The sequence below is a fragment of the Rattus rattus genome, chromosome 13 (assembly GCF_011064425.1).
Source record: "Rattus rattus isolate New Zealand chromosome 13, Rrattus_CSIRO_v1, whole genome shotgun sequence".
Classification (NCBI taxonomy): domain Eukaryota; kingdom Metazoa; phylum Chordata; class Mammalia; order Rodentia; family Muridae; genus Rattus; species Rattus rattus.
The window spans coordinates 46,252,963-46,271,068 of NC_046166.1; the positions used below are offsets into that span (position 1 = coordinate 46,252,963).

The following is an 18,106-nucleotide window of genomic DNA, read 5'->3' on the forward strand; positions in this document are numbered from 1 at the left end:
AAATATACCTTCTGCATTACTGACTGTGGTGGCGGCGGCAGCACCATCTTCATCCTCAATAACCCTGCAAGTGCATCTCATATTTGAGTTACTTTCTGTCTCAGTCTTCATGCGTTCATATTCTCTCATTCTGGCTAATGCTTGATCCAAGTGAATCACGGTGTTGCCTGAATTTGGAACAGAAATATTTCTAGAATTTATAAAGGCAAATCCTTTTGCATACTCTCAAAACTATAAAAACATAAGCCTAAGAAAAGGAAATTAGCTTTTTTCAAAGACCTATTTTTATTTATATGTATGCATGTGTCTGTGTAAGTGAATGACACATGTGTGCAGGTAGCCCACTGAGGCCAGGAGAGGGTGATGGTTCCCTGGAAACTGGAGTTACAGGTACTAGTGAGCCACCTGATACAGGTGCTAGAAACCAAACCCAGGTTCATCTGGATTAACAGCAAGCCCTCTTAAGTGCTGAGCCATGTCTCCAGCCCAGAATTAGATTTTAAAGTATTCCATTTACTGTCCTAATGAGACGCTTCATGTACATCATCATAGTTATTTGTTTAATCTTTAAATGACCCTACGAATGACGGCATTTAAGTAGCTTGCCTCAGATTGCACAACCACTTAAGTAAAGGGATTATTACAGAATCTGAGTTTTTACCTCAAACCTCAAACTATTAACTACTTATTTTATTAAAAATATGTTTGGAGGATCTGGAGAGATGGCTTAGAAGTTAAGAGCACTGATTACTCTTCCAGAGGTCCTGAGTTCAATTCCCAGCAACCACAAGTTGGCTCCAAATCATTTGTAATGGGATCTGATGAGGTGTCTGAAGAGAATGACAGAGTACTCATATACATAAAATTTAAAAAAAAAAAAAGAAAAAAAAATTTGAAGAAACAGTTTTCAATAACCAAGTAGATGACCTTTCTTTTTAAGGAAAATTACAGTTCAATTTAAAAAACTATTATTCATATTTGAAGGTCTATGTTTTTCTCAAGAATTCAGCAAATTAGATAAAAGTCCTACTTGTCAGCATTTGCATAGCTGTAGAGTAGATGATTTGCCCCAGGTCAAGGAATTAACAAAAGAGTCATGGATTTGGACTGATGGGTATTTTTGTGTTCATCCTAGTTATTTCCTTATTTGATCAACTCTGCCACATGCTAGGTGATGGAGAGAGCTCACTTACCTAGGTCGTCTGTTGCAAATGGCTCAAAGTTGGAAGACACAGACATGACACTCACATTGTCAGCATCATTCTGTTCAGTTATTTTATGTGTTTCTCTTTCAAAGTTCTTCTCAAACGTTTCCTAAGTTAAAGAAACAATTCTTCAATACTTCTAAAAACATTTCATAAACATTAAAGATTTAACACAGAAACTGTTATTTGCATAGAAGCATACATTTAAAAGGGATAATAAAAAGTTGCATGAGAACTCTAGTCAGACAAGACTGCAATATAATCCGTTATTAAAGAAGCATAATAAACAAATATTAAGTAATCTTGGAGAACATTTTGGTTAAATAAAAATAAGAAAGCCAACTTTCATTGAAGATTATAAATTGATAGTTAACATTTTAAATTATCTTTACAACCCATAAACACTTTATATTCTTACTGTATGTATCTTGTCTTATGTCTGAATTAAAAACATGGCATTCATAATCTTATGAAATTACATTTTTATTTATATGTATGCATGTGTCTGTGTAAGTGAATGACACATGTGTGCAGGTAGCCCACTGAGGCCAGGAGAGGGTGATGGTTCCCTGGGAACTGGAATTACAGGTAATAGTGAGCTATTAGTCGTACAATTAAAATACTATATAATGTGCCGATTTTAAGCATATAGTTTGATAAGTTGAACAAATAGATACACTTACATAATCAGGTTCTCAACAGCTAAAAACCATTATTTCGATGTAGTGGTTTTAGACACAGTACTTAGGAGACAGAAACACACATATCTCTGAGTTCAAGGCCAGCCTGGTCTACATAAGGAGTTCTAGGTCAGCCAATAGTATAAAATGAGACCTTCCCCCAAACACACACACACACACACACACACACGCACGCACGCACGCACGCACGCACGCACGCACACGCAAAACCAAATTTTAAAAAACCCACACATACAAAGACAGTTTGCATCAATTTCTGTTCTCCATAGTTAATATCTCTCATCAATTTCTATCACTTCAGTCTTTCCCAAGTTATTGCAATATCCAATAACTTTTACTATAATCCAGTAATTCCTCCCATTGCCCCAAATAAATTAGACTGATGGATAGATAGACAGACAGACAGTTGTCTGCCTTTACATTTCCTATAAAAAGGAACACATCATTTTCAGTTAATTGTAATGAGTAGTCACTCCTAATATATATTTAACATTATAAAAATAAAAACTATGGGGGTTGGGGATTTAGCTCAGTGGTAGAGCGCTTGCCTAGGAAGCGCAAGGCCCTGGGTTCGGTCCCCAGCTCCGAAAAAAAAGAACCAAAAAAATAAATAAATAAATAAATAAAATAAAATAAAAATAAAAACTATGGGACTGAGTCTTTCTCGGGTGATCACAATATCCAGTAATCAGCAAGCACCAGGTTCAATGAGAAGTGCTGTCTCAAAAGATAATGTGGGGGTTGGGAGTTTAGCTCAGTGGTAGAGCGCTTGCCTAGCAAGCACACGGCCCTGGGTTCGGTCCCCAGCTCCGAAAAAAAAAAAAAAGATAAGAAAAGACAATGTAGAAAGCAATCAAGGAAGATACTTCTGGCCCCTTCCTCCTACTACACCACACACATACATGCACTACATATGCATAAACACAACAAAATATAAACTATGTAAATTATAGTTTCTTATATATGATTCATAGCATAGTATAGAACAATTTTAAGAAGGAAAGGACAGTTCAGGAGGTATTGTCTTCAGCATGATTTTAAGAGTAAAAAATAAAAGAAAATCCTCAATAGTTTCTAAACAGATTATTCTTACCTAGAAAGAAGTTAAAATATCCTTTTGGAGAAATACCATCTCCAGAATACTTTGTGTTAACATTACAATAGTGATAAAGAAATCACAAAAGTGTTCTCTTTATCTTTAAGTGGATAGACAGTTTATTCACAAAGTTGTCAAGTAGAATACATTAAACTTCAATTTTTCTTCTGGATGATTTTCTTTTGTCCAGGTTTTTCTTTTACACAAAGACTTGATTTAGTTTGTACTTATATATTTAAAGGTTTTCTGACTTGATTGCTATTTGGTCTAACTAATGTTCTGAATACTACAAGACTTATTAAATACCTATTAAAGGTACATTTGGCTACTGCAGGCTTCAAAGTATTATCATTTTTAAGAACATCAACAATATTATCTATATCCACAATCTGACAATACCTTCAACCTTTATTATACATTGAAAGTGTCCCCACATTTAACATATCATATTGGCTTACATCATCAGTAGTAACAAGGCTCTCACTTGGAGTAAGTTCGGAGTTTGAGGCCACCCAAGTGCCAGAATTCACAGACTTTATATTTTCCCCTTCTTTTTCATCACTTTCAGAAATATGTCTGGATACAATATCCTAAATAATGAAATAAAGACATTTATACGCAACATATATATATATTTTTTTTCTCCAAATTTATGTGACAAATTTCAAAAGAGAGGCAGATGGAAGAAAAATAAAGCACTTTTCACAGATTAAGTATTAAGCAAAGAATATTTAGAAAAAAAAACAACCATAGAAAAATGAGTAAAGATAAACTAAAACGAAGTAAAAGTTATATAAGAAGTTTTAAATGAAATGTCACAAAAAACAGAAAATAAATCAAAATACATAGACAAAAAGGACATGCTTCACTTAAGCACCCACATATAAGCACTGAGTAAGCTGACAGAAGAATGAGCTGTCCGATACCTGCAGCGCATATAAAGCTCTCTGTCTCAAGTAGTCTGTATTGAGGAGCTGCAGCTCATGGAAAAGTTCAATAAGAAAATGTGGACGAGATTCATTTTGAGAAATTAATGTAGCCACTTCGGAATAAATAGTATCCCGTAAAGCTTCAAACATGGAAAAATCACTTCCAGTTTCTGGAAGACAAAAATGATCAAGAAAATAATGACAATAAAATGCCTACATAATAACTCCTATTAATCTACATCATTTTCTAAGCTTTAACACAACAAATCCTATTTCAGGACTCTTAAAGAAATATTCTTAAAATATTAAGATAAATACCTTGTATTAAAATATTTAAATTCAAGAATAGCAATATGTGATACTACTTAGAATATTTAATTTCTCAGTTAAAAGAAAATGACCAGATATGTTAGAGCCTACCTTTAACTGCAGAACTGGGGACATAAGGAAGAGCTATAAGTTAAAGGCCAGCAGCTTGGACTACATAGCCAAAAACTGGTCTGAAAATTAAACCAAACCAAAAATACAAGCAAAACCTGGGAAACTGTATGCATATCATGGGACTAGTCACTGAAAAAGCAATAAGCTCCTGACTGGAATAAGCTAAATTAAAATGATTTTGGTTTATTTTGGTAATATGAACTTCATAACAAAAAGGGGAAATCTATTATGTTGAGAGAAAAAATGTTGTGGCTTAACAATGCATAATTATGTCTTAAATGGTCAATTTCACTATAAAATACTATTTACTTAAGTGTACAAGTCAGAGTAGAAGGTGCCAAGCTACACTGTCAGGCTCCCCACACCCTGAATTACTTAGATAAAATACTGCCCCATGAACTCTCCAGCAACACTCTGCGTGGGTGGGTGGGTGGTTAGTGACAGAGAACAATCCCTGGGTTTCATATATGCTACTTTGAACCATATGGTTAGCCCTAAACTTTTTTTCAGGGTACAAATTAGGGAACTTTGTGTTCTTTCTAGAAACAGAAATGGACCAAAGGCGACCCATACTCAAGTTGTTCTTCTAGCACTCAAATTCTGTAATTTTAATACAACAAAGTAGAACTGTAAATATTTGGTTAGTTTTATCCCTTCAAAAATCAATGATTCTAACAGATAAAAAAGGTTGAATGTTTCAGTATATGTTGTTTTTGTAAAACCTTGGAAAGAGCATGAAGATATAATCACTTTTGCAGAATAGTATAATACAGAAATAATAAAAAAATAACCTTTGTACTAATTAGCTAAGTTGCACTACATGTCTAAGTGTCAATTTACATAAACATAAAATAAGAGTAAACACATGCAACCTATCTGATCTGTCCATAAGACAGTCATTTTAAAAGATGCTATATTAAATTTCTCTTAATAGTTTCAAAATGCCCACATTCAATATATTAAAATGAATGTGGCATTAAGTAAAGTAATTTCCCATTTAAAGGGGAAAATCCAGATCAGGACATACTATTTGTTATGTAAATTTTCAATTCGTGGGTGGCAAGTTAAATCATAGTTTAATTTTTAAAATGTTGTTTCAAAGCTCTAAGAAAATAGTTTGTTAATGGCTTAGTAGTTCTCTATGATAAATTATTATTCTACAATAAAATTACTCCTAATTAATTCTAACTTTCATCTCTCCTTTTATATAATTAAGAGATTTAAATTCAAGTAAGTCTTTCTTCCTAAACTAAAATGAATGCTAGAAAACTCCCTCCTCTTTGCCAACCTAATCTTAATTCTACTACTGTATATCTAGTTTTGCCAGGTCTGAGTTCTTGTTTTATCCAAAGTCTAGTTGTGAACTGAGCAATTAACAGCTCAGCCATCTCTCTTGCCTTTGTTTTACTTTCTTTAGAGTCCTTTAAGGATTGAAATAGGACTTTACTTTCTATATATCTCTGCAGAAAGGAGTTAAGATGTTTTTAGAATTGTAAATCATATTAAATCCCTCATAAAAAATCCCTCTTGTGTTCTGTTGCAGAACATAAATGTTAAAATACTTTCGTAATTCTAAATAATGTAAACATGTACTTCTGAATCAAAATAGCATTTTGGAATATTTCTAAATTTCCACAATCTTTATTTATTATAGCTTATGCCCAACATAGTTACGTTTTTTGATGATTTATTATTTTTTTCAGATACTGACTGGTAGCAAAAAACACTTGTAACATACAAACACCTCTATCTATTTACAAAAATCTTAATGCATTTCAATATCACAGATATGTGAAATAAATAATTTTTAAACACCCTGTCATAAAAAAAAAAAAAAAAAAACAAAACGTTTCTACTACCTTTACAGATATGCTATAAAACAAGAAAGGGTCAGTTTTGCCAACTGTGAATTATAAATCAAAGACTTCAGAATACGAGGTTTTTATTTTTCGTAAGTTTAGTAACATATATACACTAAGCTAAATCTAAAAATGAAGAGAGAATTAAGGATTGAGAAGATGGCTCAACAATTAGGAGTGCTAGCTGCTCTTTTAGAGGACTCACGTTCAATTCCCAGCACCCACATGATGTCTAACTACTGTCTGTAGCTCCAGCATCAGACATCCAACGCACAGACATAACACAGGCAAAACACCTGCACACATAAAAGTAAAGAACGAAACAAGTCAGGTTTGGTAGCACACAACTTTTATCCCAGCACTCAGGAAGCAGAGGCAGGAGGATCTGTGCTCAAGGCTGGACTGGCCTACACAGAGAGCTCCTGGACAACCATGGCTACATAGAGACCAACTCATAAAACTAAAACAAACAAAGAAACAAAAATCAGGATAATATAAGGATTTTAAGTTCAATAAAGAACAATAACAAATATGGACTCTAGAACTAAGCAGATTGTTACCTCCTGACACTTTGTCACGTGTATTTCGTTTAAATTGTTAAGACTGCTGTAAAATTCTAGTATATGCTGTAGGAAAGGGTAGACATGGGATGAGCATAAAATGTTAAGACAGGGCTTATAATATAAATAAGTGAATGAGAAAAAATAAAATTTAAAAAGATATTTACCTACGTTGTTACTGCAAATAATAATTTATTCGGTATTTGAAAACATTCTCATTGGATGGGCAGGAGAAATGGCTCAATGGTTAAGAGTAAGCACTGGGTGATGTTCCAGAGGACCTGTTTGATTCTCAACACTCAAATGATGGCTCACAAGCACTATCATAGTCCCAGGGGTCAGATACCCTCTTCTTGCTTTCTCAGGCACTAGCCATTCACTTGGTGCATAAACATATATACACAAGAACATCCTTAGAAATATTGTTTTGTCTAAAAATGGAAAGTGTTTTTATTAAAAAAAAAAAACTGCTACAAACTAAAGTTGCTGTAATTAGTGATGACAACCATAGTGATGTCCAATTTTTTTTTTTTTTTTGAGGGTAGGGCGTATAAAAACACACTCCTGTAATTACCGTGGGAAAAAAGGAAAGCATAATCCAATAGCAAGGAATGCTGCACTCTAATTACAAAGTTACAAGCCAAGTTACATCAAGTATCAATAATGTAGAGAATTTTAGGGTCACAGTAATGAAAAAGATGCCTTTTAGAATACTGAGGAGCAGCATATTTATACCCTCAAACTATTCAATTCACCAAAAATTCAATAAATTTTTGAGACAGGCTTTTTACTCTGTGCCAGACTGGTCACCACTCATACAGATGTGCCTGTCTCTGCCCAAGCACTGGGTTTAATGGTGCACCACTGTGTCAGACCTTTTCTTTTTTCTTTTTTTTTTAAATGATGACACTGAGGTCTGGAATACTAACTTTCAATGAAAATAATACTCCTATTCAATTCTGTGCCCTTCCTCAACTCTCACCCAACTCTTTGACGATAACACTGTTGTGTAAAAATAGTGAAATGAGATGAAAATTTAAAAATTTTAAAGTCCAGGACAATAGAATTGTTATTTTTGTCAAAAGAATCTCAAACTTTACAGTTGCAAGTTAGGTGCTACTAATTCCTAGCAATATGAGAAAGCCATTTCAAAATACAAGCAAATGTGAAGTTTCTTTTCTGATTTAAAACATACAAACCAGAAAACATAGTTCATAAAATCACTACAAACATTTGATACATTTTCTTCTATGTTTGTTTTCCTTTATATTTATATTTATATATTTATATATTTATATAGATGGAATTATACTGTTCGGCCAACATTAAACCCTCATTTTTTTCACTTCTCCACTAGGATGAATCCCAAAGAATGATTACAAGGTAAGGGAATCATTTTCAAAGATTCTACAGAAAAGTACAATTTGTACTGCCAACCTTTTTAAAAAGTGTTGATAGAAAGCAGATACCTTCCCTATAATTCCACAACTGAAAAATAAAAATAATGTATCACTATAGGCTCAAATGGCATGCATAAAAATTCTATAATCAAAATTTTGTGTATAAAGTATGATACAAATAGATGGCACCATATCACCACAGGAGACAAGTGAGACTGAAGCTCTATTTACCAAGTCTATGTATCTGAGATGTATCTATTCTTTTTATAAATCATTAAATACTGGTGAATACTTAAAATGGTGACAATCATTCAGTAGATGGTGACTCCATTCAATAGACACTGAGTGCATACCACCAGTCACATATTATACTGACATTTAATGGAAAAATATAAAAAGTAGTTACTTGCCCCCAAAGGATTCAAGAAGACAGCACGAGCATCTAAAGTCACTTAACAGTATATCCTGTGAGTCAGACAATGGGAAACTTCACACTGACACAATGGGGATGAAGGAGAAGAGGGAAAGGCACCCAATTTCACACTCACATACAATTTCAACATTATGGAATTAAAAGTGTATTTATGAGTAAAAGGAGAAAACCAAACCAAAACAAAACAACTTGTAAGCTGAGAAATAGCATGGCAGTCATGGGAATGCTCTAATTCAGTATCACTGAGAAAGGCAAAGAGTTGTGAGATATAAGTATACAAGGCAAGAAGGAACTAATTTCTTGCTAGGTGTATTTGTTAAAGTAAGGCACACACACTTTATCACAGGCATAATGCAGCAAATGTTTTAAGAGAAGTAATTAGATTTCATATCAAATCCTATTTAGGTAAGATTTCTAGAATTTCAATTAGGAATTCCGTATTAACAATTGTTTACAAAGAATTGCTTAATGTGTCAAAAGCACTAAAGAGATCACAGCAACACAAACTATTTGTAGTTTACATTTATGATTAAAACTTTTCACATGATAGGAATCTGTGATTGTCTATTATTAAAACTTGCTTCGGTGTAGCTTTTCAAATTTAAGATGAATTCCCTGGATTAAAACAAACAAAAAAAAGAGGAACATACCTGAAGATATTTCTGCAGACCTACTATATTTTATTATTTTTTCCAGCTGTTCATGATTCTTTCTGCTGAATAACTTTGCTTGAACAGGCTCTTCAGTCTGGGCTGAATGTCTGTTCCTACTTTTGCAAGGTTCACATGTGCTAGACACACTGGCACTTTCATACCCTCGGGTGAAAATAGTGACAGCTGTTATCAGTTGCAACTAACTGAATCTGAAAGGGAGACTGATTTCCACAGTAAAATAGTACACGTAACTCGGTTTATACTAGCATAATGGCCTGGCATAAATGTAATACAAAATAATGTCTTTGAACACCTTCAGAATAACCTTTAGAAGGATTGGGTGACAATGATCAATTAAAACAGTTCATTTATCTTCTGATATTCATTGGAACACCTCAACTAAAAGTACAATAAAGCGAATCTCATAAGATCTGAATTCTCTACTAGACTCCAAGGTAACACATTTTCAAGGTTACAAGATAAAACAAAACAAACAAAATAGATCATACTACTACTGCATTTTCTTTCTAAGGGTTTTACACTTCACATTCATTTTATTGTATGACACAACTCAATTTCTTTTACTCTAGATGGACTGATGGTTAAATTTATCCTCTTCCCACTGAGATAAACACTAATATAGGACCCTTGTATTTCATTGTTTTTTTACATTGTTTTAGTTTCTCTTTCAAAATATTTCTGTTTGTTTGTTTGTTTGTTTGTTTGAGACAAGGTTTTTCAGTGTAACAACTCTGGCTGTCCTAACTCACTCTGTAGACCAGGCCGGCCTGGAACTCACAAATATCTGCCTGTCTCTGCCTTCAAGTGCTAGGATTAAAAGCACATTTCACCATACCACTGCCCTACCTATAAAGTCATTTTTTATTCTTTTGATCACAGAACTTACAAAATATGTTTTCTTTTTTTCATTTGGTAAGCAAACCCCACTTAACTTCTTTTCTTTGCTACCTTTTCATACATGCTGAGAGCCCTTTTTTTGGGGGCGTCATTTTCAAAACAACCCAAGGCAATGTGAAACATACTAAAATTAAATGCACTTAATCTGAAGAAGTTATATTTAATTTCATAAATTTTTATGTCAGAAGTAGCTTTGTTTTGATACTTAATCTTTTTAGATCATCCAAAAATATAGATTTTACATAACTACTATTTTTCTTGTTAGCAAAGAAGTATTTGGCCACTTATTCAGTTACCAACCACTTCAACAGTTTACCTTATTAGCATCAGTAAAAATACTTATAGAAACAAGTAATTCTCTTTACTAGTAGTTACTCCAATATTTCTGGTCCTAATTTTCCAAATAAGCTAAACAGGTTGGTAATAGAAAAAGTACCTCTTTGTTTTCCATTTTGACTGAAATGCCTGTGGATTGTTTCCATTCTGCAGTGTAATGGACACTGACTAATGGCTTTATTATCCTTAACTGTTTTTTTGTTTTGTTTTTCTTAATCTATTTTAATTTAATAAGGAATGATTTCAAATCTAACCTACCACTATGAATATGACTCTTTCCTTTTAAGACAGGTTTTTTGGTAATATAGCATGAGAATATTTCTGAAGTTAACTGTACAGTCAACTGTCCAATATTCTTTTGATACATTAGCAGTTGCTAGTATTGATTTTTTTCTTTTGCTCCATGGTCTTACTCTAAAACTTCCATCTATCCTTGAACATGGTACTGGGGCTATAGTACAGGTGTACACGGCCATGACTAGCTAGTGTACTATCTTACCTCTCTTAGACAAAGGGAACTCAATCCTCCTGCTTCGGCCTCTTTACCTCTGAATATACACTGAGATTGATTGGTTTGTGAGTGGGAATTTTTAAGTATATATATGTCATAGCTGAGCAGTGGTGGTGGATGCCTTTAATCCCAGCACATGGGAGGCAATATCAGGCAGATCTCTGAGTTCGAGGGCAGCCAGCCTGGTCTACAGAATTCCAGAAATACACAGAGAAACCCTGTCTCAAAAGCAACAACAAAAAGTGTGTTAGTGTATGTATGTTTGTCTTCTCTTATCCTCTCTGGCTGCCTGTCTTTTTGGCTCCCTGTGACAGGATGTAGTCTGCTACTTTGTAGCCCAGATGCTCATCAGATTCACAACAATCTTCTTGACTCAGCCTCCATAGGACTGGAGCTGCAGGTGTTGAAGACCACGACTAGCTAGTGTTCTAGCTTACCTTTCTTAGACAAAGGGAACTCTATTATGAGTCACATCTGGTTTCCATCATTTATTTGCTTCACACATGCTAAGCCAGGTCTCTTAGCTGAACACAGGATTCTTAAATTGCAGTCCCAGCATACTGTAGCCTGTATGCCTTCTTGTTTGTTTGCTTTGTTTTTAATAAACTGAACATAGATCTGGATGCTTTTAAATGAATTAAGTCCTCCTTGGACTCCCAAATGCTAGTAATAAATATCTGCAGCTATATTTGAATTATGTATTCATCTTTCTTCTACAGAATGTGAGATTAATTGATGCCAGTTAGGAGTTTTGTTTTGTATGAAACGTATTCTTTTCTCTGTAAACAGAGACATTTTTTTAAAACTTATCTTTGATAGAAATTTGGTCACCCTATACATGCAGTTTCCCCATTCCCTCTATGGATGGACAAAAGTTGGCTGTACTTAACTGTACTACTACTCTCAAATCCTTTATCATTATTATGTATTTAAATATTGCTTCTTGCTTTTTATTTTACAACTCTAAGCACTTTAGAGCTCCAAGATATCTCTTAAGCCTCTAAAATAAGCCCTTCCATTAGCTTTTATCACCTACTACTTTTTGGTCTATATGACAGAATTCTTTGATTTTCAAAATTGGTAATTTGGGAATTAATGGTATCTATCTACCCTTCTTTAACAAACAATATTAAGATTAAAGAATTTACATATTATAATTCAATCTGCTTACATTCCCTTATTTTGTTCAACTATGTATTTCCTTCAAAAAAGTCTTTTGCTCGATTTTGCTTGCTCTGGTAGTGTGTGTCTATGACTTCTCTCTGGTTGCTAGTTGTCTTCTTATGTATATTATTATAACTACTGGCTGGCCCGGTTTTGAATTTTAACTACTCTAAGGATAAAAATAAATGCTGGGTCACTTTAATGGTTACTTCCACTTTTCTCTAGTGAAGCCTCTCAGCTGCAAAAGCTAATGCTTACTTACGTGCAAGGGTAGGAAGAATTGCTACATCATTGTTCACTCTGACAATTAGTATCTCCAAGAGCCATAAGATTTGATAATAACTGGGATAAGAAGGGCAAAGGTAGAAAGGTCGAATCTCTTTCACTATAGCTTTTCTTAAGAATACAACTTTCCTTAAAATTGACATTGTATTTCTACATAAGTGAGAGAAGAATCTTTGCTACTCATACTCCCTAGATTGAAGCAGCTGCTTTGATGATATCCAATAAACTCTCAAATTATTGTGCTGTTTCTGTGATGTCTTATGAGGATTCAAATCTCCTCTTCCACTTCTAAGAACATAATTTAATATTTCATTTCCTCAAATTTAAATTTCTGAGTATGTAACTCATTTTTACACTGAAGCCTATTCACAATTACCCATTCTGCATGAAACTTACTGGGAATAGTTTCCTTAAAGGCTAGTTTACTACTGTATGTACATAAAACAGGTCCATAAGTAGAGAGAATTCTACCAAAAATATTGTGGAAAATGATCTGAGTACACACATATGGTTGTTTAACAACCCAAATTGCTGTGAAGGGGAAAAAAGTGTATTAACCTAACAAGATTTACATAAATAGAATTAAACTTTTGACTTTATTACCAAATTACATAAAAGTATTAAATGAGTCCTAATTGAGATTAAATATAGTTTATGAATATATGCAAAATTCTCTTTATGTACTGTCTGAAGGCATACATGCCATCAACCTGCTAAAAAAACTGAAATTAAAAGAGAAACCTCCTACAATCCAGATGTTATAAAGAATATGTTGGTTGGCTTTTATCCACTTGACATAAACCTAGATATATCTGTAAATAGGGAATCTTAAATGGAAAAGTACATTCATAAGACTAGTCTATAGGAAAATCTGGGAGGTACCATTTTGTTAATGATTGGTGTGGGAGGACCCAGTCTACTGTGGATGATGCCAACACTGGGCAGAAGGTCTTAGATGTGATAAGAAAGCAAGTTGACCAAGCCAGTAAGCAACATTCCTCCATGGCCTCTGCATCAGTTCCTGCCCTGGCTTCCTTTGATGATGTCCAACTGTAAGCTGAAATAAACCTTCCCTTCTAAAGCTGCTTTTGGTCATGGTATTTTACCATAACAATAGAAACCCTAACTAAGACAGAAGGAACTAATTGTCAACTATAACTAGATAAGATTTCCTTTATTAAAGACACTACATATTCTGGATGCAGGACATAGCAAAATTAAGCTGGAATTGACCTGGAAACTTACTCCTTCTGACTAACTTTTACAGTGCTGAAAGGTGCTATATATGTAGGCTGGTTTGGAAGGAGAATCATCCATCAATAGTCCCACCTAGTGGTGGCCCCTGCATGCTACAATAGCCATCTATTGTAAACAGATGCATAACCTTTACGTGGTAACTGAATTCTTATTGAACTTGAGGCCTACGCTGCGGGGGGGGCGGGGGGGGCGGGAGGATTATTGCCTGGTACTGTACACTTATTTCAAAAAGTCCATGACTAGGGAGATCAAATGCCTACATGCGAACCTACCACCTCTGTTTTGCTTAAAGAACATGTTCTTAAGCCATCTTCTTAATATTATGCTCATTGCCATGATTATGCTGCTTTAGTCAGTTAAGCTTCTTTTTGCAGTGGGCATAGGTTAATACAGAGTCTCATGGTTGGCTAAAGTTCCATGAAAGTTAACTGTTAAGTGCTCAACTCTAAACGGGACATCTTTGTCATTCTCTCAAACAAGGCCCAGGAAATATTGTAGAAGAGGCAGAAAGACTCAGAGAGTAGGAAGGACTGCTGTGAAATGCTGTCTTTTGGACATAACAACTACACTTAACTCAAAGAGCCATTGTTACCTGCATTTAATGTGCACAAGCCAATAAACCATATAGTGCAGATAAGATAGGGACCATGTAAACACAGTCAGTACTAACTGGATTCACTGGTTTGAATGAGATGTTCCCATAATCTCAGACATTTGATACTTGGTCCCCAGTTGATGGTACTGTTTGGGTGTGAGCTTAGGAAATGTGGTACTGATGGAGGAGGTATGTCACTGAAGGCAGGCAGGCTCTTGAGAGTTAAAAGATTCACACCATTTTGATTTCATGATGTTTCCTGATTATAGGTCAAGACATAAAATAGATTTTTAGCTTCTTTCTCAAGCTGACATTCCTGCTGCTTTCTCATCACAATGGACTTTCATCCCTCTGGAACATAAGCCAAATAAGCCCTTTCTTCTATAAGTTGCCTTAGTCATGGTATTTTAGCATAGCGACAGAGAGTCGACTAATACAGTAAGTTATTTTTAAAAAGAAGAGGACATGAAGGAAAAAGAGGGATGGGTTTAGGAAAAGACTATTAGAGGGAAGTTACAGAATGAGTAATGTTCTTTAAAAGAGTAGGTGACTGAAGATGGTTCAGTGGTTAAGAACATGTGTTACTCTTGACTAATGCTCTCTTCTGACCTCCAAGGGCGCCAGCCATGTATACATACAAACATACAGGAAAATGTAAATTAACATAACCTAAAAATGTTTTCAAAGATGGAGGGACCAGAGAAGTGGCTCAGGTTAAAGGCACTTACCAGAAACTAGAATTTGATCCTAGAACACATAAATGTAGAAGAAAACAACAAGTTATATATAGAGTTGTCTCCTAACCTATGCAATGGTGCATCTAGCTGGGAACTTCCACCGAATACACACACACCCCATACCAAAAATATAACAATAATGTAAAATAGTGACAACAAAAATAATTTTAAAATATTTACAAAGAGGGAAGAAAAAACAGGAATCAAGGAAAGTATCAAGGGCAAGGGCTACATTTCTTTTGAATTTTTATATTTTACTTACTACTATGTATGTGTTTAGAAGAATAAGCATGTAGCGCTCAAAAGACAACTTTGAGAAATCTCTTCTCTCCTCCACAAAGGGGATCTCAGGGTTGCAACTTCGGTCACTAGGCTTAGTGCAAACCTTTCTATCTAATGAGCTATCTTTCCAATTCAAGGTCTGCATTTCTAAGTTAAGGTACAAATGTGTGACTAATGACATACCTCTTGGACATTTTTGGGTTGTTTTGATTTTTGTTTGTTATTGAGACAGTGTCTCATAATGTGCCCAAGTTAGCCTCAAACTTGCAACCGTCCAAACTCAGTCTCTCAAATAACTTTAATTATAGATGGGAGCTACCAGGCCAAGTTTTTTCAAGGAGAACAGCAGAATTAATAAGGGTTCATGTTTCATATTATCACTAAATGAGACAGTACTGTGAAAGCATGAGGTCTAATCTCTAATTTCTGTCCACAGTGCTCCTTTATGTCCAGTTCTGATTTATTCAGCATGACTGAAATAGCTACAAGAACTAGGACTTCTTCTTCTTATGCCTTCACTGAAGAAAAATACATTAGCCATGACCTTCTGAAGGCCCTGCATGATTCCAAACAGCCACTGAGGGAAGAGCTGATCACTGTTTACCAGCTGACTGTTTACCAGCTGTTTACAAGCTGACTGTTTACCAGCTTCCTAGAACACAGGAGCTGCTGTGTGGCCATTTTTCACCCACTTTCTTCTCTCTCTGAGAGGCTGTTCAAACGGAAAAAAGAAAAAGAAAGGAAGAAAGGAAGGAAGGGAGGGAGGTGGGGAGGGAGGGAGGGAGGGAGGGAGGGAGGAAGGGAGGGAGGAAGATGCAACAATGGCAGTGAATGTCAGCTGAAGAAATGTGAATTATTATTTGGACTGATATTTTTAAAGTTAGCATGAGGGAAGGCAGTACAAAGATCACATAACAATCATTGCCCCGAAGTAAAGATAAAAGCTGAACTATCTACATGGCATTACCAGAATGGCCATAATCAACATTACAAATGTTAACAAACATTGGTTGCAGATGTTGTTGAAGGGGAATTCTTCTATACTGACAGAGGACATGTCAACTAGTACAGTTACACTGGGAATAATTGAGGTTTCTCAAAAAAGCTAAAAATAGCCTTATGACTCAATTATAGGACTCTTTGGTATGTACTCAACAAACTATATCCTATTACAAAGACACCTGCATTTCAATATTCACTGCCACTCTTGCCACAACAGCTAGGAAGTGGAATCAACCTGTGTATTCAACACACAAATGGATAAGAAAATTGTAGCACACAAACACATTGCAATATTACTCAGCAGTAGAAAAATGAAATCATGATTGTAAGTTAAATACAAGAAATTAGAAAAACAACTAGCGTGCAGTAACTCTGGTGGAAAAAAATACCATATGTTCTCTCTTGTGTGTAAATTCTAGTTTCAAATCATTTGTTTCACGTGTTTAACTTGGAGCACAAGGAGCAAGAAGGGGACATTTTTCAGTTGGGGTTGGGAAGGGCTGGTGCTGGGAGTTGAAAGGCTTACTGTATGGGGGACAAAGGTATAGGTAAAACCAAGGGGTTGTGGGAAAGGCTAATCCAAAGGAAGAGGGTATGGAAAGCCCCACAGAAGCCTACTATCTCAAGATCCATTTATAAAATATAATTGATAGTAGAATACATGTGCTATGAAAGAAGAGAGGAGTATGGGAAGGGGGATTGTATAAAGGACTAAGCAGAAATGGAGGTGAGGGACAGAGTGGAAGAGGGATCTAGAGCATGAATTAGCCAAAATGAAAGAAACCACGTTAGTAAGCTACTTTCAAAATCAAATAGAGATGCTTGGGGTTGGGGATTTAGCTCAGTGGTAGAGCGCTTGCCTAGCAAGCGCAAGGCCCTGGGTTTGATCCTCAGCTCCGGGGCGGGGGGGGGGGGGGGATTTGCTTGCATGGTGGACAATGCAGTTCCCAGAGGACATTAATGCAATATGAAAATTGCGATGCAAGTCATGAGACATCTCCCTAGAAGTTATTGGTCAAGAAGATTCGAAACATACACGAAACACCATAGGCTACTGTTAATACCCTTGGTTACCCAGTGTTATATTAATTTGATACAAGGTAATATCATCTGGGAAGAATGACTCTCAATTGACCTATAGGCAAGTCTCTTGGGCCTTTTCTTGATTAATAACTCATACAGAAGGGATCAGGCCACTGTGGGTGGGGCCATTCCTCACCCAGTAGTCCTGGGTACTATAAGGAAGTATGAGCAAGCCTTGAAGAGCAAGCTAGTGAGCAGCTTCTCCTCCATGCCCTCTGCTTTAGTTTCTGACTCCAGGTTCCTGCTCTAACTTTCATTCATGATGGCTTACATCTGTAAGATGAAATAAACCCTTCTTTCCCCAGGTTTGTCATTTTATCACAGAAAAAGAAACCTCAGACACCCACCATAACTCCATGTTAAGACTCTATTGCTGGAAACATCACACACTATGGCTGTAGTATATAAAAATATCAATCTCGAACCAACGAGGGAAACTTCCTTTCTATCGGATAGGTTTCATAACGCCAAGTGAGCTATGAAGGCTGCTGAGAGAGAAAAGATATCAATGATCTTACCCAGTGGTGGATTCTGCATGCCACAATACAGAACTTCTGACAAATGTGCCCTCTGATGCAATACTGTTAAGATTTGAGCCCTGCTCCAGAGGAAGTTTCATCCCAAGGCTAGTGAGGTGTTAGGCCCTAGAACTAAACCTG

The 18,106-nt window shown here is 35.4% G+C and overlaps 1 protein-coding gene across 1 annotated transcript in view; it reads right to left on the minus strand.

Annotated features, from left to right (window-relative positions):
• Window positions 1-18,106, minus strand: part of Pcm1 (pericentriolar material 1) — a 94,617-nt gene that overhangs the window by 16,408 nt on the left and 60,103 nt on the right. The window contains exons 24-28 of the mRNA XM_032918979.1: window positions 9,275-9,439; window positions 3,929-4,101; window positions 3,461-3,592; window positions 1,194-1,314; window positions 9-167 (exon numbers count right to left, since the gene is read on the minus strand). Of these exons, the coding sequence (XP_032774870.1) occupies window positions 9-167; window positions 1,194-1,314; window positions 3,461-3,592; window positions 3,929-4,101; window positions 9,275-9,439 (750 nt within the window). The remainder of the gene's footprint in view (window positions 1-8; window positions 168-1,193; window positions 1,315-3,460; window positions 3,593-3,928; window positions 4,102-9,274; window positions 9,440-18,106) is intronic.